We start from the raw sequence: 26,068 nt of genomic DNA on the forward strand, positions 1-26,068 counted from the left end.
TCACCCCCCTTTGACCTCTAGTTATATTATAAGAATTGTCAATGCCACAGATGAAGTACGGAAAGAATTACCTCATCGCACAGAAGTTTTCGGGGGAATATAAGAACAACTCGGGAGTTCTTATGGAAGAGCTCAGAAATCCAGAGGGGCAGGATCATGATGATGGATCAAATTTACATCACGGTCAAGGCTCGGGTTCCGAATAGTAGAGTTGATTTGTGTGTGCATTATGTGTGCGTCTATATATATAAATAATAGTATCTCAAAGGTAATATTCAAGATAAATTTAACTTCATACACATTGGGGGGGGGGGGATATGCCGGCGCCTTTGCGGTTTGTGCCGTGGAACGGGTGGGAGCCGACGCAGATGCCGTGGTGCCGTGCCGAGATGCGCGCGCGCGATCCTCGTAGTGAGGCCCATATGCATCGCGTGCTCCGCCGGCCAGGCCGACCCCGCGTTGCCGCCGACGGTCGCTTTCTTGCACGACACCGGGGTCGATCGGCGTCACAAGTCTGATCCGTCGCACTCGTCACCCCGTCCTGTTCGCACCCGATATTATACTGGAACGATGCCAACTCTTTTACTGATAATACCATGCCGTCGAGATCACACATGCGATTCCTGACGGCAACAAGCCATCAGAATAAGCGCTCGTTTGACAGCAACGCCGACCTCGTTACCTGTTGCCCTGTTGATTACCGCGAGAGCTAACCCACTAACCCATTACTTAAGACTAACCAAGGAGTTGTTAATCCCAGACATCCCCAACGCAAAGCACATTGTAGTTTGTTAATTGGTCCAGCTCGTGCCTTGATCACCGCGAGGACGAACCCCGGCCACAGCGGCAGCGGCGTCAAACAAAGAAAACCAGCAAACCGCACGCATATCGCGTGTGGCGCGCATGATTGGAGCTGGACCATCCACTTTTCTCTCTCTCCTGCTCCTTTTTTTTTTTACTTTGGACACACGGCAGTACGCGCGCATCTTCGACGCCTCGAAAGGAACTGGAGTCGTGCTGGGACACGGGTGTCAGAGGCGGCGACGCCATAATTGCCATCTGGATCGTCAAAACCGAGAGGACGCTGCTGGCTGCCCGGCCCTACGCCGGATGCCTATCCCATCTAGTAGGCCTAGGCCGCTGCCTCCTATAAGGCCCGCCTCCCCGCACCGGCCCTCCCCTTTCGCTTCCGCTCCGCTCCGCCCCATCCCTTCCCCCTCCTATTGGCTTCCGCTTCCGCCCCACTCCCGGACCCCATCGTCCCCGTGCTCGCTCCCTCCTCCTCATCGCCACCGCCTCGCCGTCCCGTCCCGCCCCGCGCCCAATCTCCTCACCGGGGCCGCCGTCGCATGCGCCCCGCCCCTGCCGCGGGAGGAGGAGGTGCTGCTGCTGCCGCCGCGCGGAATTGAGGGGAGCGAGGCTGGGGGAGTCCACGGCGAACGCGGCGGGGATGGAGGCCGGCGAGATGGAGGACGTGCGGGCGGCCGCGGCCGCCGAGCAGGTCATCAGCAGCAGGGGCGGCTCCGTGCTCGGGAAGAAGACCATCCTCAAGAGCGACCACTTCCCCGGCTGCCAGAACAAGCGACTCTCCCCGCAAATCGATGGCGCGCCCAATTACCGACAGGTTGGTTCGATTGGGATTTTTTTTTCCGCTGGTCTCTCGTCTCGTCTCTTGTCATCTGTCTCTCATAATCAATCTCGCATCTCACCTCGTGTCCTCGCCTCTCTGGGTGGATGGTGGTGGTGGGGCTGCTTAATTAGCAGCCAGTCCTCTATTGCGCGCAGCGGGTGTGTTCTCCAATATCCCGCCTCGCCGGCATTCCCCGCGATCGCTGAGAGAAGGAATTGGTTGCCTTGTTTCTACCTCGCGCTTGTTTGCTTACTGTCTTCAGCGCGGCTGCGTTAACTGCTTCACTTTCAGGCGTGCCTTTATATTTTGCCTGTCATGTTCTGTCTAAGTTTCTAAGCATCCTGACTCGCATGAGCTTTCCGGGTCTTATGCTAATTTTCATTTTAGACTGCCCTTGCTAGTTTTCAGTCCCCTCGATTTCTTTTAATAAGAGTTTCAGTTAGTTAAAACCACACACAACCTCGCTTGAAATTGCAGTAACACGTCATACGAAATTTTGAGGAAAAATAACTGTGGTTTTAACGCTACATGGAAAGTTGGACACACATTGTTCGATGTTTACCTAATAATGGTTTCAAATAGTGCCTGAAATATTTCGGTCACATGAAGATTAGACATTGTGACATTGCATTCCTTCTCAGCTAGTCAAATGTGCTTTTCCATGAGTACATATGCAGGCACTAAAACCTTCATCTTCAATTTGTCAAACTACATGCTGCCTTACTACTGTCTTTGAATAGTTGAATGCATTAACTTTAGAGTAGCGCACAATCAATTTGTACCGCTCTAGTTTCATTTTCCATGTGACCATTCAAATTCAGTAATCTGTCTAGTTTTGGCTCCCTACTATTCTTAAAACCTGTTCCGTATCTATCATTTCTTGATGGTATATTATCACCATTCTGTTTTCAGGCTGGATCATTGCGTGTTCATGGTGTTGCAATGCCGACAATGGAAGGGATCGCTAATGTGCTAAATCATATTGGAGCAAAAAAGAAAGGAAAGCAAACCCGGATTCTATGGCATAGTCTTCGGGAGGAACCGGTGAGAGCACTAATTTATAGACTAGAATATACCATATTTATGGGTTCAAAACCTTTGAAGATATGTAGAATATCAAGTAGCCACCCTCACTAGTGAAGACAAGTAGAAAAGCGAGTTCGTGTGTTATTTAAGAAAAAAAAAGAGAAACCTTCCTCCCTACCTCTCTCTAGAAACATGTAATTTTTATTTCAAGTGAATGTATACCTTTTCCTTCTTATTGAGCAGTTCTGCATCTCCCTGGAACAGGGTATATGTTCTGCCTTTCTGTCTCTCATGGATGGCATATAGTAACTTGTGTTTTCTCCACTAATACTATGCAGGTTATCTACATCAATGGTCGGCCCTTTGTCTTGCGGGATGTTGAAAAGCCCTTCTCAAATCTGGAATACACGGTTAGCTTAGATCCCTGACTTACATAGTGATTTCTCTTGCATTTTACTGATTTTGTTAGAATCCACAAAGGTTATAAACCACAAGCCATTGGTCCTGTTAAACTTACACAGTGGAAATTTTATGACGCTAATACCATGCGAAAAAAATCAACCATATTGCTTTATTTTCGAAAAATTATGATGCATAAGCGCATTTGCCAATCTTGAGTGATTTTCCTGGGAGTTCCCCACTTCTACTACTAATTGGGTGCTTGATGCTTAACTATGGCATACTTGTGTTTTATTAAATTATTTTCCTTTTCCTTTGCAACTGTTATTAAAGTCTTGGAAATATATTGACTATTAGGTATTCAACCTAGAAATATATGTTTTCATATTTTCTTAACTATTAGTAATCTTGAATCTCTGTTAATATAGGGAATTAACCGAGAGAGAGTAGAGCAAATGGAGTTTCGCCTTAAGGAAGATATTCTTCAGGAAGCTTCAAGGTACATCAGTTGTAAACTTACAATCTAAACTACTTTTTTATGTCCATGTGACTATTAAGAGGTGTCTGGTACTGGAACTTTTGATGGCAGATATGGGAATAAGATACTTGTCACCGATGAGCTGCCAAGTGGTCAGATGGTAGACCAGTGGGAATCAGTGGTATCTGATACAGTGAAAACTCCACTTGAGGTAATGTCATATTTATGGTTTTATTATTTCTCATATTTAGTCATATTAAGAAAAAACAATTCCTCTGTAGGTCTATGAGTACCCCAACTTGCTTGGGACTGAAAGGCTATGTTGTTGTTGTAGGTCTATGAGGAGTTGCAACATCAAGGGTACCTTGTTGACTACGAACGTGTTCCAATTACTGATGAAAAAGCACCAAAGGAAGGGGATTTTGACAACTTGGTTAGTTCTATATGTTCCTGTTTGCTAATCGCTCCTGCTAGTATCCTCTCATTTCATTGCTGGAAAAATTAGACCTTCACCAGGTCTATGTTGTCTGCATACCTTGAAATATTTGTACAAGTCATGCTATTTCTCTGTATTTAACTTTTCTTTTAAGTTGAGAAAGGTCTGGACTGTTTTGCAATGCTCCATAGGAAGCGTATTTGGCAGGTTCTAAATATCTGCAGACACTCACCTATGGCAATTACGAAATATTCAGAAATTGTATAACATCAAAGTTATCCTGTTGTAGCAAGTTAATTGTTAATTGTTGATAACATCGAATTTCATTGTATTTAACAGGTACGTCGAATCTCCCAAGTTGATTTAGAAACAGAAATTGTGTTTAACTGCCAAATGGGGAGGGGACGGACAACTACTGGAATGGTCATAGCTACATTGGTTTACCTAAACCGAATAGGAGCTTCAGGTGAGGACAAAGTTTACTTCGGTTGCATTCAGGGTTCTGTTATCTGAGAACCAGTAGTATGCCCGCAGACAGTTGTATTGGGAACTGTCATGTGGTCTTTTAGTATTACAAACTGATGGCAACTGATTCCATGTTAGGCCCACTGAATCTTGATATATGCTTGTTGCATGGTGTGCTCATATTCATGCATGTACTTGGATTTTATTGATGTGTGATTATCTGTGTGCTGCAGGTATCCCGAGGACAGGGTCGATTGGGAAGGTATTCTATGCTGGAAATGATGTAGATGACTATATGCCTAGCTCAGAAGAAGCAATACTCAGAGGAGAATATGCTGTCATCAGGAGCTTAGTCCGAGTTCTTGAAGTAATAGCCTTTATTTCATTTCTTTCTTTTATCTCTCATTTTCTGAGTGTGGCCACTTTATGATTTGGTATTTTTGCAGGGTGGTGTTGAAGGCAAAAGGCAAGTTGACAAAGTTATTGACAAATGTGACTCTATGCAGGTATACCATTTTATGTTCGGAATGCTAGCAATTTAATTGGAGCAATGTATCCGTTATTTCCTGTTTATGCCTCATTTTTGTTGCGAACAGAACCTAAGAGAAGCTATTGCTACCTACCGCAATAGCATTCTTCGGCAGTCTGATGAGATGAAACGGGAGGCATCACTTTCCTTCTTTGTGGAGTACTTGGAACGTTATTACTTCCTGATATGTTTTGCTGTCTATGTGCATTCAGTGAGCTCTGCTCACCAAACAACATTTTCAGTAGAAGTTAGTTTTTCTGATTGGATGAGAGCAAGGCCTGAACTGTACAGCATTCTTCGAAGGTGAGATGTGGCAACTTTACTGTACAAATGTCAGAAGTATACAGGTTGTAAGAATGTATGTAGCCTAAACTACGTTTCCTAGTTCTTGAAAATCAACACCTTTTTGTTTTGTGGTGCTTTACTTGTTGAGATTGTTTATTTTACTCTCACGTTGTTCATTCATCCTCTTAGCCTTTCCAGTGTTTCAACCAAGTCGTCATGTCTTGAAAGCTCTCTAGTCTCTGCGAGATGCTATATTAACCTTTGTTCAGATTTTACTCTTGAATTCGCAATGTCAGTGAGAAACGTTGCAAGGCATAAACCATCGTGTCGAAAGTTATATGGTTCAAAACGAGTGTGATGATCATTAAGGCAACATAGCAGACTAGTTAAATAGCGGTGGCTTTGTGGCTCAAGAATTATTTAGGTCATGGCCTGAATATGAAGAATTACAACATTTGCCAAAAAATTTAATTTGGACTTGTGGTTTGAGATCCAAGAATTCTTTCGTTTGTGGCCTGTTTTGGAAAGGTAGCACAGTTATTAGATCTAAGTAACATTACCTTATATGAACCTGCATATCAAGCCAATATTGTGAGCTGGACTTATAATTTGAATGCACGGAATTCCTAGTCAATCATCTATGGTTAAGGCAATGTAAAGTCTTCGTGTACTAAAAATGTATTAATCTTTTTTCTATATGGATGCTTGCCACTTTTGAACACCATTGTTTTCTAAGCCACACAATATGCTCTAGCGCATACATTATTTAAGAGCTACTCTGCATCCAAGTGCCAGTGTTTACAGAGATATTATTTAAATTATAGATAATGTCGCAGATATTTAGAGAGCAGATCATACAACACCCACCCATATGATCCATTGCTCATTTGCATGTGGCATATTCATAGCTTACAAATAATAATTTTAGCAGTATCATTATTCACTTGCATCCATCATTTTACCTTCTCTCTTTCAACATATTTTAACTTTATAGTGGTTTCATCGCTTTTTTACCCATTTGATCAAGGATGTTCTGTGGATACACCTAGCAAGAATATTTTAAGAGTATACCTAGAATGCATACACTTCGTAGATAATGTCTCTGAAAGTTATCCTCTTAATGTCCGAGCGGAATCAATGTGTTCCAGTTTCTGACCTTGCACCAATGGATGAGTGCACGCTAGTAGTAGAAAGAAGTGGAGATGGAGGGAACTGCTACTTAACAATGTCAAGGGTAGGGTCACTGTTTTCACTAGCGCAGTATGATGGACAAGATGTGACGGGAGTGTTACCCAGACAACCCTGTTGGATTTCATTTTGTTTGTTTTTTTGCCGAATTGGACAACCCATGCCCGAGTTGAACTGAGACACATGCACTTGTGTCCAGTAACGCTGCACGCAGCTGCTTATGGCAGCTTGCATGGTGTATTTGTGCAGGGTTCACAACTTCTTGCTATAGCCGGCTAGCCACTGTAGAGCACTAAAGTACAAAACCTTAACGATCCGATAGAAATCACTTTTCCTCACATGCTTACGTAATTTGCTGACGTATTGATCTTTAGATATTGTCCACTGTATTTCTTTTTGCGAAAGGATATTGTCCACTATATGAAGTCCATTGATTCCATTGCTTGCTGTTTAAAGCCTCGGCAAGGATGCATTGTGATGACAGTCAACAGTACCACATAGAAAAAATTCTTTCTAATATTACCACCGGTTTTAATCTCTATTTTTGTTACATGATTGTTCGACATAAAAAGGAAGCCTTCAAGAATGCCATAATAAAAAAACTGTTTTTAATACTATCACCTATTCTATTATCTACTTCCAACCTCTTGTTCCATGTCCATCCCACATAACAAAGGAGCTCATTTCTTTACATTTAAATGTATTCAGGCTACTGAGGAGAGATCCAATGGGTGCTCTTGGTTATTCAAGTTCAAAACCCCCTCTTACAAAAATTGTTGAGTCTGCTGATGGGCGTCCACAAGATATGGATGTCGTTGCTGCCATGAGGAATGGAGAAGTTCTTGGGCGTCAAACTGTTTTAAAAAGTGATCACTGCCCAGGTTGTCACAACCTTAATTTGCCTGAAAGGGTAGAGGGTGCGCCAAATTTTCGGGAAATCCCTGGATTTCCAGTCTATGGTGTTGCAAATCCTACGGTTGATGGTATTCGAGCTGTTATTCAGCGTATCAGTACAAGCAAAGGAGGGCGACCAATACTGTGGCATAATATGAGAGAAGAACCAGTTATCTACATAAATGGAAAACCATTTGTGCTACGTGAGGTGGAAAGACCTTGCAAGAATATGTTGGAGTACACGGTAAGCACCATCTTCAGCTTCCTCAATGGATTTGTCAAAAAAGTAGGTTGCTTGTAACTTGTTCTAATAAGAACAAGAATATGCATTTTTTTTTTTGCCTTTCTCTTGTTGTCACAGGATCTGCCAATTTGAAATTCATTATAGATGTGATAATTTGTACCCACAACTCAGCTAATTATCCTCATTCTCTGCTTAGGTGTTAAACTACTAATCTTAAAACTGTCCAAAGGACTTGTGTGATTAGGTTGTATGAAACGAATGTTGCTTATTCATTCATACTGTTAGAATTTGTGGACCTGTCAATTAATATGTCTAGCCATGTTAAGGGAATGATTTAATGTGATGTCATTTGCTCTGTGAAATGGTTTAGTGCTAACTGATACATGATATCAGGGGATAGATCGTGAAAGGGTGGAACGCATGGAAGCTCGGCTGAAGGAGGACATTTTACGGGAGGCGGAACGGTATGGTGGAGCAATAATGGTTATTCATGAAACTGACAATGGTGAGATCTTTGACACATGGGAAAATGTGGATAATGAAGCTGTTCTGACTCCATTGGAGGTATACAAACACTTGGAGTGTGAAGGCCTTCAGATAAAATATGCACGTGTACCCATTACTGATGGTAAAGCTCCCAAAAGTTCAGACTTTGACACGATAGCCTTGAATGTTGCTTCTGCTAGCAAGGACACTGCTTTTGTATTCAATTGCCAGGTACTGCAGCTCATTTCTTTACTGTTATAGCATACAACATCAAGTAAAGGATTGACTCTTGATTTATGTGAGAGTTTTCAAAAACCTAAATGTCGACTTTTGTGGTGTTTCTATAGATGGGCAGGGGCAGAACAACTACTGGAACTGTGATTGCTTGCCTGCTGAAACTTCGAATTGATCATGGCAGGCCTATTAGAATTCCATCATGTCAAAATAACCATGAAGATGCCAATGATGCTGCTTACTCAACTGGAGAAGATACAGCAGACTACAATGGGCACTTGAGTTCAGAATCTTGGAAAACTCGCACTTTGACAAAGCTAAATTCTGGATTTGGAATTAAAGACATCCTTCTGCTGCGAAAAATTACTAGATTATTTGATAATGGAATTGAGTGTAGACAGACTTTGGATACTGTTATTGATAGATGTTCAGCTTTGCAGAATATTCGCCAAGCTGTTCTGAAGTATACAAAAGTAATTAATCAACAACATGTGGAGCCTAGAGTTAGGAGGGTTGCATTGAATCGTGGTGCTGAATATTTGGAGAGATACCTCAAGTTAATTGCATTCTCGGCATACCTTGGTAGTGAAGCATTTGATGGTTTCTGTGGGCAAGGAGAAGTGAAGATCTCATTTAAAGGCTGGCTGCAACAGAGACCAGAGATCCAAACCATGAAATGGAGCGTAAGACTGCGACCTGGCCGTTTTTTCACTGTACCGGTAAGTATATTCCTTTGTTCCTCACCAAAACATCATTCTGGGCATCTTTGCAAAAGTGCCTACTAAGAAATATTTGCTATTTGCAGCATGAGCAGAAAGCAACATATCCACCTCCACAAGGTGATGTAACAATGGAAACCGTTGTCAAAGCTCGTAATGGTTCTGTTCTAGGAAAGGGATCAATACTCAAAATGTACTTCTTTCCTGGACAGAAAAGGTCAAGCAGCGTGAATTTCCGGGGTGCACCACATGTTTTTAAGGTATTGCTGTGTTACCTAAAAATTGTTGCATTCAACCTTTGATAATTGGATGTGTACTGTTTTTTTTATGTAAATCATTCTTATCCCAGTCAATTCTGCCAATTGAACTTTTGTTGTTGTTTAAACAATTTAGATTAGATGATGTTTCGGCATGAGATTTCTGATGGACAAATATTTCTAATCACTTCACACCATATGTAATGTTGCAATGAATGAATGTTATTCATCCTCAAAAGATATTCTCATTCTTTTTCAGCTTTCGTTAGCTTTTTTAAGTTCTTTTGAGGAGTGCCAGCTTAGCTTCTGTTCAGTTTGTTGTTCCGTTATGACCCATAGGCCATGTTGAATCCTAGTGCATAAATATGATCTATGCATGTAGTCATAGTAAAGGGAAAAAATATCACATTCAATGTGCTAGTTAACTAATAAAAGTTTCCTATTCATTAAAATTGCACTACAGCTGTAGCCACTATGGTGTTTTCCATCATGGGAACCATCTTAGCGGCCATGTTTTCTACCTCTGTGCTTGCAGTTTTTGAAAGCATAAATTTATGGCTATTACAACCAAACTAGCTGATCTACTTACAGCAATTGCCTAATTTAAACCTTACTTTAGAAATGAAAAGACAATTTGGAACAAATAGTTACAAATTTTAGAATATCTGTTTCAGGTAGATGGATACCCTGTGTATAGCATGGCAACACCAACTATTGATGGAGCTAGTGATGTTCTGTCATATCTGGGCTCTAAAGACACAACCGGAAGAAGCATTGCCCAGAAGGTGGTCGTCACCGATCTTAGGGAAGAAGTGGTTGTTTACATCAAGGGCACACCATTTGTTTTGAGAGAACTGGATCAACCTGTTGATACTCTGAAGCATGTTGGCATTAGTGGTCCAATGGTGAGAGGCATTATTCCAATAATTCAACAGTTCTTTTTTGGCAATTCTTAAATTATCTTCTGTGCAGGTAGAGAGCATAGAGACAAGGCTAAAGGAGGATATACTTGCTGAAGTCAAACAACTAGGTGGCCGGTTACTTCTCCATCAAGAAGAATTTAATGCGGACACGAATCAATGTAATGTGGTAGGTTATTGGGAACGCATAGATCTGGAGGACGTGATGACACCAGCTGAAGTGTACGGCACATTGAGAGGCAAGGGCTATGATATCAACTATAAAAGAATACCTCTCACCAGGGAAAGAGAAGCATTAGCTGCTGATGTAGATGCTATACAATCATTAATCGATGAGTACGTACACTGATTTTCAAATTTATATAACTTGTCAAGTTACGTTCCTCAGTTACAGGATAAAAGACTCACTGTGCTTTTCTACAGATCTGCTAGGTACTATCTCTTTATTTCACACACTGGATATGGTGGTGTTGCTTATGCAATGGCCATTACCTGCCTGACACTGGGTGCAGATGCAAAGTTTGTCATGGAAGAAACAGCAGAAACACACTTTGTATCAACTTCTCTTACAAAAAATGTGTCCATCAAAACATCCACTGACATAGCACTTAGGCAGGTTGACTACCGTGACATATTAAACCTTATTAGAGTGTTGGTACATGGGCCCAAGAGCAAAGAAGAGGTTGATGCAGTTATTGACAGGTATGTCATTTAATTGGTGTCTGCTTCTTGAGCTGTGGCTTTTATATGAATGATTGAAATACAGTTGTAGACTAACTGAAAGCTAGATGATTTGCCTCGCTGATGTGATCCATCTTATCATTGTTTGTCATTTTTTTCTGATTATCAATTTCTACTGTGAAGGTGTTCTGGTGCTGGTAATTTGCGAGAGGATATTCTGCAATACAGGAAAGCACTGCAAGATTTTTCGCATGACGATGATGATGACGATGAGGAGCTCTCTTATCTCACTGATATGGGTACAAAAGCTTTGAGGTATGTTTAATTTGTTTTAATTAAAGGGTTTTTTAAAATGCATAACCTCCTCTCCTTCATCATCAATTACCATGCATTCTAACACACAAAAAAAAAATCAATTACCATGCATTCTACCACCAAAAAAAATCAATTACCATGCATTCTATTTGTTCATTCTTGATAGATAATTCTCAAGATAAAGTTCCAGTGTTAGTGTCATCTGAGCAAAACATAGGTGCACCGTCACTTTATATTTGCAATAAATAATTCTTCTTCAACAATTATAACTCTTCAATGTACATGTTCCCATTATATTTTAGTCAGTACCTCAAGGAATCATAGATTAGAGGTTCAAATCACTTCATGGTTCAAGACAATGCTATGAAATAGGGCCTAATTTGTCCTGTGCCTCTACAAAATTGAGAAGTGCCACTGAAAACACGCAATTGACTGTATGCCACGAGAAATATTGGTTCTTTTCCTTGAAAGGAGTTTCTCGGGACTGAGTCCGTTTTTGTTAGCCACATGGCAATGCTATCATATTGTTGGACTACCCACCAGTTGGTGCTGTAGTTAAATTCTTAAGTAACTACCCACCAGTTGTTTAGCCTTTCCTGACATTACATTGTATTATCATCAATGGCCATGAGAATTGTTAAAATATCAGAAAGACTTTTGGTGCTTCTGTAATGTATTCAAAACAGCCTGGAACAATGACACTATTCATAAGGCCTTGTATGCATGTCACAAAGTGCTTACTCTGTCATGGCCAGCCTGATAAACTACTTTGCTCAAAAAATGATCATTATATGAAACAAAACACGGTGGCAAAAGATGTGGGTGTTCATTTAGCCAAGATTGAGGTTTGGATACAGCAGGGAATCACATTTTAGATGTAGTCATATGTTTCTGGGGGGAGCTACGTACTGATATTGCAAGTTAGACAAATAAATGCTATTTAAAAGACATCTTGAAATCAGCTACTTCAGGATGTTGATCAGGTGATACATTTGGTTAAACAGTGCTGCAATTTTTAAACAATAAGACTCCTTTATTACAAAAAAAGACTTTAAAGATGTGCCTTGTATGCTAATTAATGTTTAGATATCTGTTCCTAAATGTTCAAATATATGCTTTACTTTGTCAATTTGTTTTCTACCTGGTATTGATTCATATCGTACTCCTACTCTGTTGCAGGCGCTACTTCTTTCTGATCACCTTCAGGTCCTACCTCTACTGTGCAACGCCACGTGAAGCAACGTTTAGATCATGGATGAAGGCTAGGCCTGAGCTTGGGCACCTTTGCGATAATTTAAAGCTGGATAAATAGATAATCTTCAGGGACGTGATTATGTAGTTAATTGTGGCTCTTCCTTGGGCAAACTCACCTCGAGTTTTAGAAAGGGAAGGAGACAGAATGGCTAGCTAGAGAGGAAGCTGTGGTCATGGGAGTTCGGGAGAAAGAAAGCAGCTTAGGCTGGGCATTGTACTGTACTTGTCGGTGTTAATTGACACCAGCAAGCATGTATATATTGTCAAGCTTATTGTAGGTCACATATTAGAACTTTTCAGTTTAGTATTTTCCTCCCCTTTTTTCTTTTTACCGTTGTATTTAGTTCATTCTCATGTATGTATATCATATGTGTGCTTCTTGGACAGCTTTGATTTATGAGTTTTCTGGGCATCGATATATGGCCAGTGCCCTTTTTATAAATTATATTGCGTTAATTGGATGTTTTTCTCATACTCATTTTTTGAAACTCCAAAGAAATGCTCCCTCTTCTTCGTTCTTAAGGCGCACACAATTCAGGATTGAACCTCTGTAACCTTTCACAAACAGTTGGTCTAAGAATGTGTTGATTATATCTTATTCTGATACCAATTTCATAGTCAGGAACATTGTAAGATATAAGAAATTAACAAGCAATGTGTGATGTTGGAGACTGCACTGGCCAAACCTACCCTCTCGTTGCCAGGAACGCTGAGGTCGTCTTCAAAAGAAAAGAAAAATTGAACGCCGAGGTCAATGCTGCGACCTGCCCCAGTGCCACGTCTGACGTCCCCAAAAAAACACCCTATGACCATTCGTGGCATCGCTGGTGCGGCTGGTGCCCGCCTCCCGGTAAATAGGAAACCACAAAATTGTGAAGCCTATGGATGGTGTATGCAAGAAGACAATCTTCTTATAAGGATGAAATCCGAGTACGTATTGTGAAGCCCAACTACCCTTGTACCCTATATTCAGTATTTTCATAATCAGAATCACATTCAAATTCTTGTCCCGCTAGCGCTAGGGCCTCGTCGTTGCTGCCTTCACCACGGCTGTTAGCATTTTGTGAGATCCAACTGTCATCACAGTTATTAGCATTTTGTAAGATCCAGGGGTCTGTAACGTCTTGGAGCGGCCAAGGCTAGCCCGAGTAAACCACCGTGATATCCATTTTATCGCACAAGTCATCAGGGCATGTACAACGGGTCCCTTCACCCCATCCCTTCGACGTAGTTTTTACAGAAAACACCCCGTGAGAGTGTAGAGACGGAGCCGGCGTCGCCTCGCGAGGCGATGGGAACGTCCCGTGCTCAGAGGAGAAAGAGATGGCTCCAGCAGCATTATACGGGGCGCCTCCTCGACTCGTCGTTGCGCGGATCCCGGGCGCTCGCGCGCGCAGGTGTGATTTGCGCTCCCAAATCTTCTCCATATGTACCTAGTGAAGGTGAAGCATTGCCAGGTCCTTTCTTCTTCCTCAGCGTTCACCGCCAACCTTCGGCGACCGCTATGTTGAGCGCATCGACTAGGAAGAGCAAGCTAGTTGGCGCAAGTAAGAAGAGCAAGGTCGCCTCGACTGCTGCTACGGTGACGGCCCAACGCACACATCCGGTTATGGAAGTAGCTCGATGGCGGCGGCCCGCAACCTCGGTCGTGGTGGCTAGATAAAAGACGTTGCATCTATATGAAATATAATTATTATATTGATAGTTTTTAAAAATATTGTAATCATGTTGCTCTTATTTATCCTTAATACATTTTCTATAAAATAGACACATGATGGTAACAAAAATTTATTTATAGTTGATCCTAACTACATGCAAAGCATTAAACAGTTTAGAGTTTTTATGACCTATCTTTATACCTGTTTATATGATAAATTCGAGGCTCTTAGAGACGAACACCTGACCGAGGGTTGTACATGCCCTCAGGGATCCAAACCCAATAGACAATCACATGAAAAAAAAAGAAAAACAGGCTGGATAGAAAAAAATCGGAATATGGGAAAGTAGCTCCGGGTTTGGGAAAATTTGATTGATGGGAATAAAACAAAGGTGGTAAAAAAAAAAGTGACACGAAGTGTTCAATGGATTAAAATGGACCCTTGTGTAAAACGAAAGAAGTTCGGGATCTCCCAGTATTTTTTCTTCTCAAGATTCGTGTCGCGAAGCGTAGGATCCCCACCTCTCTTTTGTTCGCCCTTCCTGCTTTTCTTGGCCTTCCTTCCGCTGTCCTCCAGTTTTGGCTCCTCCCCCATCACCCGCAGCCGCACGGCGAAAACCCTAGCGAGCTAACCACCGGAGCAGCGGGCGTTTGGGCGGCGGGAGCCATGGCGGACGACGATTACAACGAAATGGACATGGGGTTCGATCTCTCCCTCCCTCATCCCGCCTCTCTCCTGCTTATCACGCGAAGGTCGGGGGAGCATTGCTAGGGTTTGTCTCGATAGGCACGGCCTCCGCTAATCCCCGCTTACCCTCGAACGAGCGAGCGTCTCCCATTGTTTATTGGTAGCATTTTCGGTGGATGATGATCGATTTGGCGTTCCTTGTGAGATTAAGGGAGGGATTTCTGAGATGGGGTTTAGGGATGAAAACCGGCGGTCTTGGTGCTGCGTCTTGTTGGAATGATTTCGTATCGGTTTTCCTTGATAAAGGATACCTTCGTTAATTATTTGATTGGCCGAGTTTGTCCACGAGTCAAGAGTCCCCTCTGTGGTTTGTGAAGTGGAGGGCTCCTCACCAATTAAGGGTGATGCTTGTAGATTTGGTTTGTTATCTCTTATCTGCTGGAAATTTATTTTTAAGGCTTCACTGTTTAATAGCTGCGTTGTCTTGCTCAAACTGTGACTAGAATGTGGGGTGTGTTGTTTAGATCTTGAGCTAAAAATTAGCGGCTTAAAACTTACCTGTTTCTGTAGTCACTATGCCTGCTGTTTGTACACTTGGTTTTGCATAGTTGTTTCCCTGAATTTGGGAGCATTACAGTTATTTATTTTATTATGCAGGTACGAGGATGAGCCCCCAGAACCTGAGATTGAGGTGCAGATCCATTGCTATTGTTTGTAACGTTAATGATTTATAGTAATAGCTTATATGACTGATACAACCAATACAATTCTGTTGAATAGGAAGGGGCTGAGGAAGAGCTTGAAAACAACAATGAGGACACCCCTGATGATGTTGTAGGTGCCGAGGGTGAAGAAAAGGAACAGGAAAAGGCCAAGAGTGAGCGCAAAACGTCAAAATATATGACAAAGTATGAGCGTGCACGCATCTTGGGTACACGGGCTTTGCAGATAAGGTTAATTTCTACCTCAGATTATTGAATTGTATAAGATATCTTTCAATTAAACGCCGACCCTCACTGTTAATTTACAGCATGAATGCTCCAGTCATGGTTGAGCTCGAGGGAGAAACTGATCCTCTTGAGGTAAAGTTAAATTTGTTTTTGTAGACTTTAAATTGGGGCTTGTAATATAAACATTAGCCATTTCCCCCCTTCTAGTAAACTTCAATAGTCTTTACTCTTTACAGAGTGCACTTTTGCTTTGTAAACGAAGTTGACCTCTGAATACCACATATGTAGATATGGCATATTCTTATTTATGAATGTGCATTGGATCCAGCGTACAATGAATATATGTTCTTGGTATAATCATTTAATATTCAATAGCATAGCATGTATATGTTTGAGAATGCCCCATAATAGGCAGGCACTCATAATAATTGCATCTTAAGTCCAATCAATCTGTACAAATGAAACTGACTGAATTTTTCATTTTATTTTTTACTAAAATATTAGTAGCTTGCATTTCTCATTGTGCTATTTGCCTATTTGTTGGTTTGAGCTGTTATTATTCCATTTCAATTATTGGTACCTTTTCTGAGATAGTGTAGCTAATGATTTGGCTTTTAGTTTTAAGAAAATTGGTAGATCAGTTTGATAGTCTTATATTCAAGCGTACTTTTATTGTATGATAGATTTGTTGTACGGCTCATGAATATGTCTATCTTGTTTTATATGGTCATTCCGAGGTACCTCAATCTCATGAATATGTCTATCTTGTTTTATATGGTCATTCCATGGGACCTCAAATATTCGTTCCAGTGTATTTTGTGGAAGCTTTCATTGAATCTGTCCATATTGGCTTGAAGAACATTAAGGTTTCTAGTTTAGACTTTAATGAGACAGATGCACACTGGGATATCAGAACTAGAAGGGCTTAGGCACAGCAAATAGGGGTTCTTCTAGTTGAATAACTACAAATTTCACAACAGTGCATGCCTTATATGGTGGATTTTGTTCCATAAAAGTAGTGGATTTTGTTCCACTCATTTTAATATTTTATCCAAAAGTCGGATTATGAATCTCCAGTGCTTTGATAATATGCCCAAATAGACTAGTAGTTCTCCTGGTTTCTAGCTCTAATGTACAGTGAGCTGTACCTGCTATTTAATTCCTGGAGGCAAGCCCTCCTGTGGAATTTGATGAAGAAATAAGTTTTTAGAGTTCTCTGGACTTGGAGACAAGCCAGAGAATCATAGATAAATGCCTTCTCTGATGATCCATATGTATTTGCACAATCTTAGATTGCAATGAAGGAGCTGAGAGCGCGCAAGATCCCCTTCACAATCAGGAGGTACTTACCTGATGGAAGGTGAGATCCTAAGGAGAAACCCCACAGTTCAAAAGAAATTCTGCACAAATTTACTACAACTTCATTCTTATATATTTTTTTGTTAAAACAGCTATGAGGACTGGGGAGTTGATGAGCTCATCGTGGAGGATTCGTGGAAACGCCAGGTTGGTGGGGACTGAAGCTACCGAGCTACTCGGCATGAAAGGCCTTTGTGGTGCAGCTGGACTTTCCTGTAGTTATAATGGTCTATGCTACTCCAATATTAGTGGATGCTGTAGTGGATGAACTGAGATGTGATGATGCTATGTAACCTTAACGTCTGTGGTTGCCTTGCACGCTGGAACTGTAATCTGCTAGATTGGTTGCACTTCGTATGTTTCGGTCTCAGACTTGCAGTTTCAGAGCTCCTGTGAATGCCTTGTGGAGTTGAAGCCTAGTCCACTATCAGTAGACCGCTAGATTGGTTTGTTTGCCTAGTCCACTATCGCAAATGGTCAATCTTGTTTCTGCACGATGTTGAGAGATGTGGCCAGCTGATTTATGTAATCATGAGCCTGTTGGTGTCGCTCATGGCAAGAGTCTATGCAAACCTTCCTCTGTAGGTGTGTATTCTAGTTGCATTTCTGTCTCTTTCTAGAGTTCGATGCAACATCAGGTAAGCAAATATGGTTGAATCTAGCGCAAACCCACTGTTGTGTTTTGGTTTTTAACATCAAAGTCCCAAGATTTGGAGGATCAAATCCAGAAGGGTGAGCTTGGCCGAGCAGAAAATTTGCGCAAGCAGGGTGTAGTGGTGTACGCGTCCATGCTGCTTTGTTTGTTTAGACTGGGTTTTGTATCAGAGTTTGCAAAGATCGATATCAACCATCCGCAACTCCACTACTACAAGTGTGATCGTATCGTTCACCAGTGCGGTGTTACATACAGACAGACATGCATGCTCCTGTATCACGAACTTTGTAATGTTTCTTTTATCAATCACGTTTCCTGTCTCCCTACAACTGAAGCTCCTTCATTCCTCAGCATCGGACTCCAGGGGGCACGAGCCGTCGTCGACGACGGCCATCGGGTCAAACATGTCCGAGTTGGGATCCATGCACCCGCTCACGATGTCCAGCTTGCACCGGTCTCCCTGCAATCGCCATGCCAGAGTCAGTTCAGGACCGGTGATGATGTCAACCAACACAAGAGCAGAGCTTGATCCCGAGAACACAGCAGTCAGCAGAGCTGCAGAGGGTGAATGGTTAACCCACCCCCTCTTCGTAGTAGCCGTCTATGGCGCAGCTGGTGATGGCGATGTTCTCGTCCGGGTAGATGGCCTGGTCGCAGGCGCCCTCCCTGTTCAGCTCGCCCGCCAGGCCCTGCACCACCATGATCAAACACACCAATCAGTCATCACCAAACAAAATTCCTTTCTTCGTCTTCTTCTTCTTCTTTTTGCACTGTCTTCGTCGTAGTAATAATCAATCAAGCTTCGTCATCACCTCGTTGAAGAAGCTCAGCGGCTTGTTCTGCCATGGCTTGGGGACCTTGAACTTGAGGGTGTAGGGCCCGTCCCACTCGGCCCCGTTGGTGAAGGAGAAGATCAGGCTCACGGCTGCAGCAAATCGTTTGGTTCAGTGTCTGCTCGTGCGTCGTAGGATAAGATGAAGGTGAGTTGAAACTTGAAAGAAAGAGAGGCCGACGGGCGCCGGCGACGCACCGTGCTGCGGGACGCGTATCCTGATGGAGTAGATGGGCGGGTCGGCGCTGCCCCTGACCTGCAGCGTCATCTGCCTCGGCTCGCCGCCGCACATGATGGGCTGGTTGAACCCGCCGTTGAACGCCACGCCGAACACCTCGTTCGGGGACAGCTTCGTCGCCGCCGGGTTGTAGAACAGGGTCAGGCCCTCACCCTGCCCATATCCATCCGTGTCAGCAAAAGCAAGATCCGAAAAGGAAAATTGAGCAGAAAGGAAGATGATCCATCATCCATGGGCGACGACTCACGGGGGAGGGAGGGAGGCCGTTGCTGGTCTTCCAGTACACCGGCGCCCGCCCCAGCTCGAACTCCGACCATGTCGGCAGCGACACCCTGCCAAGCCATATCCAGCACCAGTCAACAGCTGCAAGACGATGGCAAAGGGGAGTTTGGCAAGTTTGTTATCCTCACTCCTTATCCTTCTGCTCTACGACGGCAGCCGGGGCCGCCATGGCGGCGGCGCGAATGCTCGAGGAGGAGCTCCGGCAGGTGACGACGACCCCTGAGCGGCCAGGCTGCCGGCGATGGTGGCGGCGGATGGCCGCGGCGCCGGTGCCGCTCAGGCGGCTGCAGGAGGAGAGCGTGGCCATCGATCGCCCGCTACAGCTTCTTGCAAAATTGTGGGTGATGAACTGGCCGACGAGACAGTTCCGTGCTCCGGCCGTTCGAGCAGCGCTGGGGGTGTCACCGCATCAGGCCGCCGGCGTATATAGGGATGATGGATGGATCGGTGGGTGCGGGTGGACGTGTGTGGTGGGGAGGCGGCAACGACAGGGAGTGTCTGGAATGGATGATGCCACTCAGCTTCACTAAGAAGCGCCCGGCTTGGTCTGCTTGATCTTTTTTAGCCGCGGGAACGGGACAAAAGCCGGGAGCCCGGGAGTGGGGGCTCTTTGGCTTTCACCGGAAAAAAGATCATCTCCGACCTCAGTGGTCAAAACTCACAACTCCAAAATATCATCGCTTTGGTTTCGATCTCTTTGCCTCTCACTCTCGGTGGATTTCCACTTGTTGCTCTCTGTTTTTGTCGTGCTGCTCCATACTACACTTGTATTCATCTTAGACCCCATTTGAATCCTTTCATTTTGAAGGAATTGGAATATATTTAATGAAGTAAGACTATTTATCTTGGAATGTGACATTCTACAACTTTTCAAAGTTTAGATATAAGACTATCTTAAATTCATGGGGTGGGAGATGGAAATTGATTCTATAGATCCTCGTGCTATGTTTTTAACGTGCAACTAATAATTAACAAGGTGAACATACCATCTACTAATTATTTGTGTCTAAATTATGATTATTAGAATGTAATTCAATTTCAAGGATCCAAACAGAGTTTATTGTATTTGATTTTAGAGGCCCGCCCAACGCTTTCCACCCTTTCTTTCAAGTTTGCAACATGATATGATCATATTTGTTTCTTCTGCATCTGTTATCCTCTAATCCACCTTACATTTGGTCTTTGAGATTTTGCTACCGTTCTGAAGGTACGAGACATTCAAGCTACGTTACGAAGTTTCAAATACTTTTTTCTTCCTCACTTGTTGTTCAGCTTAGTTCATTATTATAGCCTGCAGTCCTGCACAACGAGTTTTTGTGTTGATTGTCCAAAGCTTCACAAAGTGTCACACTGACTTTTGACATTCCAACAATATACTTAGCCTTCCACATGTTTCTCACTTTCTCTGCAGTTCGGAATTTATAGCCCTGCCTAGCTCATCGAGTTCTAGCGTAATTCAGCTCGTGCATGCGCACTATTTCTCCATATGATGCCTTTTTTTTTTCCTCACACGCAGTCCAAACACACATGCCCATACATACACACATGCACTCGCATATAAAAATGAACAGAATGCAATAAACCAAAGGAAACAAAAGCTAACACTGATTTCCTCTATAATTCTAGCACCAACCAAAAATAAATGAGTAAATCTACCACCGTGCACTAAAAACAGGTAGCGTAAAAGGCAAATAAGCAACACAAATTCTCTTTTAAGCAAGTACTTTCTTAACAATTGTTGTTGGGTAAACTTTTGCAGTATAATTCCTCACTTCATTTCGGGCTTTCCAAATATGCCAACACACTACAGCAACCACTATTGCTTGTATTTCATTGCATCGGTGCAGGAGATCAAACAACCATTGATTTGCATTTATCAAATGTTTCCTACCAAGATTAATATCAAAATGATGTTTCACTCCTTTCCGGATAGAAGCAGCAAACTGGCACATCACAAAGCAATGTTCTACTCTTTCATTTTTGCCACAGAAACAACAACCAGGCATAGCAGATATATTGCGCCTCTGCAGCTGGTAACCTGTAGCAAGAAAATCATATGCTATATGCCGAAGTATAATTTTCATTTTACTTGGAACTTTCACAGACCAAAGTTTCTTCCACTATTTTGCAATACACGTGGTGGAGTCGGACATCATTCCAGTTCCAGAACGACCTCTTGATTCAAAGAAGGATAAGGAACGTGCCAAATTATAGGCAGACTATACTGAATAAGTACCGCTCTTAGTATGAAGCCATGTAGCAAAATCTTCAAACTCACTTCTGCCCAAAGGAATTTGCAAGATCCTAGTTGCAGTATTCTGGTTAAGTCTCCATCCTTGATGACCTAACATCGCTTGGTTAAAGAGTTGGAGATCCCTAAAGCCAAGACCACCAAGATATTTTGGAGAAGAAAGCCATTCCTATGAACGCTAATGTATCTTTTTCTTTCGATTTTTCACACCCCCACCATGCTTCTGCAATAAGTTTCCTCGTCCTCTCACAAATGGCTGTCAGTATCTGAAAGCAACTCATATGTTGGAAATCGCTTGAACAACTGCTTTTAATAAGACATCTTTACCAGCTCTAGACAGTGGTCGATCAGTCCAACTATTGATCCTTTTCCACACCCTTTCTGGCAAGAATTTGAAGGAATCTGTAGGTGACTCCTTTCAAGGAATCTGCAGGTGACTCCCTGCATCAGTGAGCATGTGCCCAGATAGGTATCTTCTATCTTTCAGTGCTTCATTGTGAATCTCTAAGCAGGTCATAACTTTAGCCATGTTTGTTTGAGTTTCCTTGTAACTTCTCAGCATGAAAAGCTAAAAGCTCAAATAAATAGTGAACTTCTCGTGCAACTTCCGGAAAACTAGAAGTTCAGAAAAGCTGAATTTATATGGAAAATTGAAAAGCTCAGTTTTCTTAGGTTTTCGTAGCTTTTTTGAGTCTAGCAAGCTAAACACATCTTATAAAATCTAGTATTGACTTTTCAGGAAAAAAAGCCAGCAGCAACATTTAAAAAAGCTCAAAAGTTGTAGCTCAAATGAACGGAGCCTTTGTTTTCAGTACCTTCAGAAGAATGTGCTTCAAAGAAAACAGAAGACTTGGAGAAATTAATCTTTTGCCCTGAACCCTCACAATAAGTCTGTAGCGTAGACTTGAGCGCCTTAACACTCAAATCACTTTTAGCAAAGAAAATGCTATCGTCCGCAAAAAACAGATTTGAGGTAGGGGGTCCAAACTTGCCATTACACAGCCCTTTTAATTCACCTTCCTCCTCTTTTTTCTTTAACAAACTTGAAAGACCTTTGGTACATAAGTGAAACAAATATGGGCTAATTGTGTCTCCTTGCCTAATGCCTCTGGTTGGAACAACGGGGTCAGTGAGTTCTCCATTTACCTTTACAGCATAACGAACCTCCGTGACACATATCTATCCATGAAGGAGCAAAACCCATTTTTGTAAGCAACCTCAAAGGTAAGCCACTCCACTCTGTCATAAGCCTCCGTCATATCAATTTTCATGGGAAAGCATGACTTCTTAGAGTGCTGTCGCCTGATAGTATGCAAGCACTCATATGAAATTAGAGCATTCCCCCCGACCGGGGATGAGTCCACCGGCGCACATCGCTCCCTCCCGACCGTGTGTCGGTCGGGACCGATCGGAGACACCCGCTCGGTATGGGCCCCGGGAGCAGATGGAGCGGATAAGGGAAGACCTCTAGTCAATCGTCGTACAGAGGACCGTACCTTACCACGCCCTGCGCATGCACCGCACAGTACCGCCGTGCCATGTCAGGCGGACACTGTGCTACCTACCCGTCACAACGGAGCGACCGGACAAGATGAACAGGGATGAAGGGCGATGGCCATCCCGTACCCGACGACGTGGGCACTAACAAGATTAGGCAGCGCCCGTGCACCTTTTCTCTCCCTCTCTCTGACTTGTAAGGCCGTCCCCTTGAACTATAAAGGGGGCCATTCTCTCTCTCTCTCTCTCTCTCTCTCTCTCTCTCTCTCTCTCTCTCTCTCTCTCTCTCTCGCTCGCTCGCTCAAGCACTATCAGAGACTCTCTGGCTCTCTCGAGACACTCCGATACTCATACGCGTTCGAACACTCCCTCCAACACTTAGCGCACGTTTGAGCTCCCGTTACTCTCCTTCACCCGGACCAAAGCACGACCGGGCCTTGAACACCCCATTCTCCACTCCTCGCTCGTTTGTACCTCCACTACAAACTTTGACTACATGGGCTCAAGAATACAATCGACCGACCGACCCCCGACTGGACGTAGGGCCCGTTGCCTGAACCAGTATAAATCTTAAGTCATTGTATGCTAGGCCACATCCGATCTAACGCGCGGCAAACTACGTATATTTCTCTGTCGGCCAGATTTCGCACCGACAGTTTGGCGTCATCCATGGGGATCCGCCGTGCGTTCGTGCTTTTGGTCACCGGATGTCTCACCTTCCCGCCATTCTCGGCATAGCGAGCTCGAGCGATATGATTCGTTTTGGCTCGCTGGAGTTCCCTGCGCCCCCGCTTGGTGGGCTGTGGGCTCCCCCCATCTTCACGCCATTCCAGACCTTCCGCTTCGGGAGTCTGGACTTCGCCGTCGACTAGCTTGACATACTCCGCCTCCGCGAGGAGGCGCTCGCCCCGGCGTCCCCCGGAGGAGGAGCACCCTCCATGGACCTCAGGCCACTCGACGACCTCGATGTCGAGGCGCTCGTGCTCCACCTCGAGTCCATGTTTGGCTCGAACCCCACGGTGAGTGACGTGGACATTGTTCTATACTCGCTGTTCAACACCTTCCACCAGCTCTCCGGAGGGACCCCGTAGTCTCCGCCGTGCTTGCCACACGGCCGGCTCCCCTACGGCCTTGTGTCCTCCGCGGACACGTACGCGCGGGGCTCCGGAGGGCCATGACGTCGCCCCCTCTCACATGCAAGTTCGTGGGAATGGCGGGCTACGCCCCTGCCTCCTTCCACGACCTCTGCGATGAAGAGGTCGAAAATGACGGCTCCAGCATCGGCGACTTAATGGTACCTAGCCATCCTCAGTCGTGGGAATGCGCCATGGCGGACGCCCCAGAGCAGCCACCGGAGTTGGTGGAGTCCCAGCAGACTCACCCCCTCCCCCCCCGACCCTCATGCGGAGGGCCTAGCGCAGGCGCAGGCGCATGGTGATGGGTTGCGACAGCGGCGGCTGAGCCGGCAATCGCCTACGCCGACGCGGCCCGCGCAACGCTCTGAGCCACACGCGTGCAACTTGACGGGCGGCGCTCGAGGCCGCACCCGCCAGGTCCAGCGCAACATCTTGCCTGGAGGAGACGATCCCCCTCAGTTCGCTCGAGCTGGCCAGAACATCGCTGCCGCGGCGATGCTTCTACGTAGCCTCCCCGAGCCCGTCGACCCCCAGGAGCATGCGATTCATCGGAACCTCCGAGCACTAGTGGATACCACCGCCGTTCAGCACGCGGAGCGCTCCACGTCATGACAGCGGCACGCGGCCTCTTGCCTGACTGGGGAATTAGGGCCGCACCAGTCAAATCATTCCGTTCGCCCATCACAACAGCCACCTCGAGCGGGGCAGGGCATCACGGTCGCGCCGCAGCCCAACCCAGCACCTGCCCCACGGCATCCGCATGTGCGCGAGCGGCTCGGGCCAACCCGTGATGCTCGTAAAGTCATCAACACGTGAGGCCAGGCTCAGCACGACACCGACGTCAACCGAATGGCAGCGAGCGTGGGTAGCGCAGGCTGCAGCCGGGCCGACGAGGAGTATGAAGAGACGCACCATAGGCGTGGCGGGTGACTGAGCAACCGGTATGGCGTCTCGAACTTCCAAGATGGCGAAACTTACCCTCCTTTGCGAAAAACTGAACAGCTGTGTGACGGATCATGGTATATCATGTTGAATTTGAGATCCAGACTCTATGCGGACTTTTCAGAATACACTTAAGGTATGAGGTCGGACGACGAGATAAAGGAGCGGGTCAAGGGTGCCCAGGACCTCCGAAGGGGTCGGCGGAGGTCGAGACGGAGGAGGAGGTCTCCCGCCGCCGGCACGGTACAAGGACAAGACCGGCCGGGCGCGAAAGAGGTTGTAGGTGGAATCGGGCGGCCGACGGCAAAGGAATTGAACGTGTTGAAACGGAAGAGAGAGGACAGACATGCTTTGGACCCACCACAAAACAATATTGGAATTTTGACTTGAGGTAATTTTTGTCTCCTAGTGCATTGAAGTATGCCTGAGAACAAAAGCAAAATATATTCAGCTTGGTATGACAATTTGACTTGCCACTATATCTCTTTATTGTTCTTATGAGTGACAATGTTTCATGAGACTGGTTACATCTGGTTTAGCGTAATGTCCCATTCATATCTGAAAACATAGGGTTTTTGTTCACCTGACTATAACTCATATTATTAGTGTTACATCTTTTTTATTTGCCAAATCTGAATTGTTATTTTTTTTATCGTGTTTCTTCATGCCACGGTCCTGTCCAGCTTTAGCAGGAACAACCCATACTTACTCCCAATTTCTAAATAGAGCTCAACACAAACTTCATATAGAAATATGTAGAAGGGAGTTGGGATCCTTCCTTTTGTTTTGATGTTTCATACTAAAAATAATGCAATGCTGTTTGGAAAATGATAAGATTGATAGGCATAGAGTCCTATTAGAGTATGTTGTCCTTCTTCCAGCGAAATGGTGTGTTTTGTGCGCTCATCAGATAAGCTCCTCTCAATTGAGCAATATTTTTATATTATAAATACAAAATTAATGTAGTTCAATAGTTTTGCCATGCAATTTTCTTTTCTTCTTGCAAAATCTGTCATTTAAATTGCGCTTCAATGTTTCACCGTTCTTAGTTTCCTATTTCTAAATTTAAGCACCTTATATCCAAGATTTAGACTTGACAATATAAGTTCAATGATGAATTTACTATAATTTTGCCTTTTTA

General features: G+C 44.1%; 3 protein-coding genes across 3 annotated transcripts; 2 read left to right on the top strand and 1 right to left on the bottom strand.

Annotated features, from left to right (window-relative positions):
• The first annotated feature begins 1,187 nt into the window (after positions 1-1,187).
• LOC101786834 (paladin) lies at positions 1,188-12,896 on the top strand. The gene is made up of 19 exons (XM_004982446.4): positions 1,188-1,624; positions 2,543-2,674; positions 2,995-3,066; positions 3,484-3,554; positions 3,645-3,744; positions 3,868-3,966; positions 4,309-4,435; positions 4,668-4,801; positions 4,881-4,940; positions 5,031-5,266; positions 7,145-7,574; positions 7,968-8,291; positions 8,408-9,013; positions 9,100-9,273; positions 9,945-10,175; positions 10,243-10,526; positions 10,614-10,892; positions 11,055-11,186; positions 12,366-12,896. Exons 1-19 carry the CDS (start codon positions 1,451-1,453, stop codon positions 12,496-12,498), a joined length of 3,798 nt encoding a protein of 1,265 aa, XP_004982503.1. The 5' UTR covers positions 1,188-1,450; the 3' UTR covers positions 12,499-12,896.
• A 1,748-nt stretch (positions 12,897-14,644) lies between these two features.
• On the top strand, positions 14,645-17,658 carry LOC101753098 (DNA-directed RNA polymerases II, IV and V subunit 6A). The gene is made up of 6 exons (XM_004982448.4): positions 14,645-14,799; positions 15,443-15,476; positions 15,566-15,738; positions 15,816-15,867; positions 17,028-17,095; positions 17,187-17,658. The coding sequence occupies exons 1-6, from the start codon at positions 14,765-14,767 to the stop codon at positions 17,254-17,256; spliced, it is 432 nt and encodes a 143-aa protein (XP_004982505.1). The 5' UTR covers positions 14,645-14,764; the 3' UTR covers positions 17,257-17,658.
• A 207-nt stretch (positions 17,659-17,865) lies between these two features.
• LOC101752687 lies at positions 17,866-19,627 on the bottom strand. The gene is made up of 6 exons (XM_004982447.3): positions 19,230-19,627; positions 19,067-19,151; positions 18,780-18,972; positions 18,562-18,674; positions 18,331-18,438; positions 17,866-18,209 (listed from the first exon to the last, which is right to left on the bottom strand). The coding sequence occupies exons 1-6, from the start codon at positions 19,406-19,408 to the stop codon at positions 18,090-18,092; spliced, it is 798 nt and encodes a 265-aa protein (XP_004982504.1). The 5' UTR covers positions 19,409-19,627; the 3' UTR covers positions 17,866-18,089.
• Positions 19,628-26,068: the final 6,441 nt, after the last annotated feature.

The sequence above is a fragment of the Setaria italica genome, chromosome IX (genome assembly GCF_000263155.2).
Source record: "Setaria italica strain Yugu1 chromosome IX, Setaria_italica_v2.0, whole genome shotgun sequence".
Taxonomy (NCBI): Eukaryota; Viridiplantae; Streptophyta; class Magnoliopsida; order Poales; family Poaceae; genus Setaria; species Setaria italica.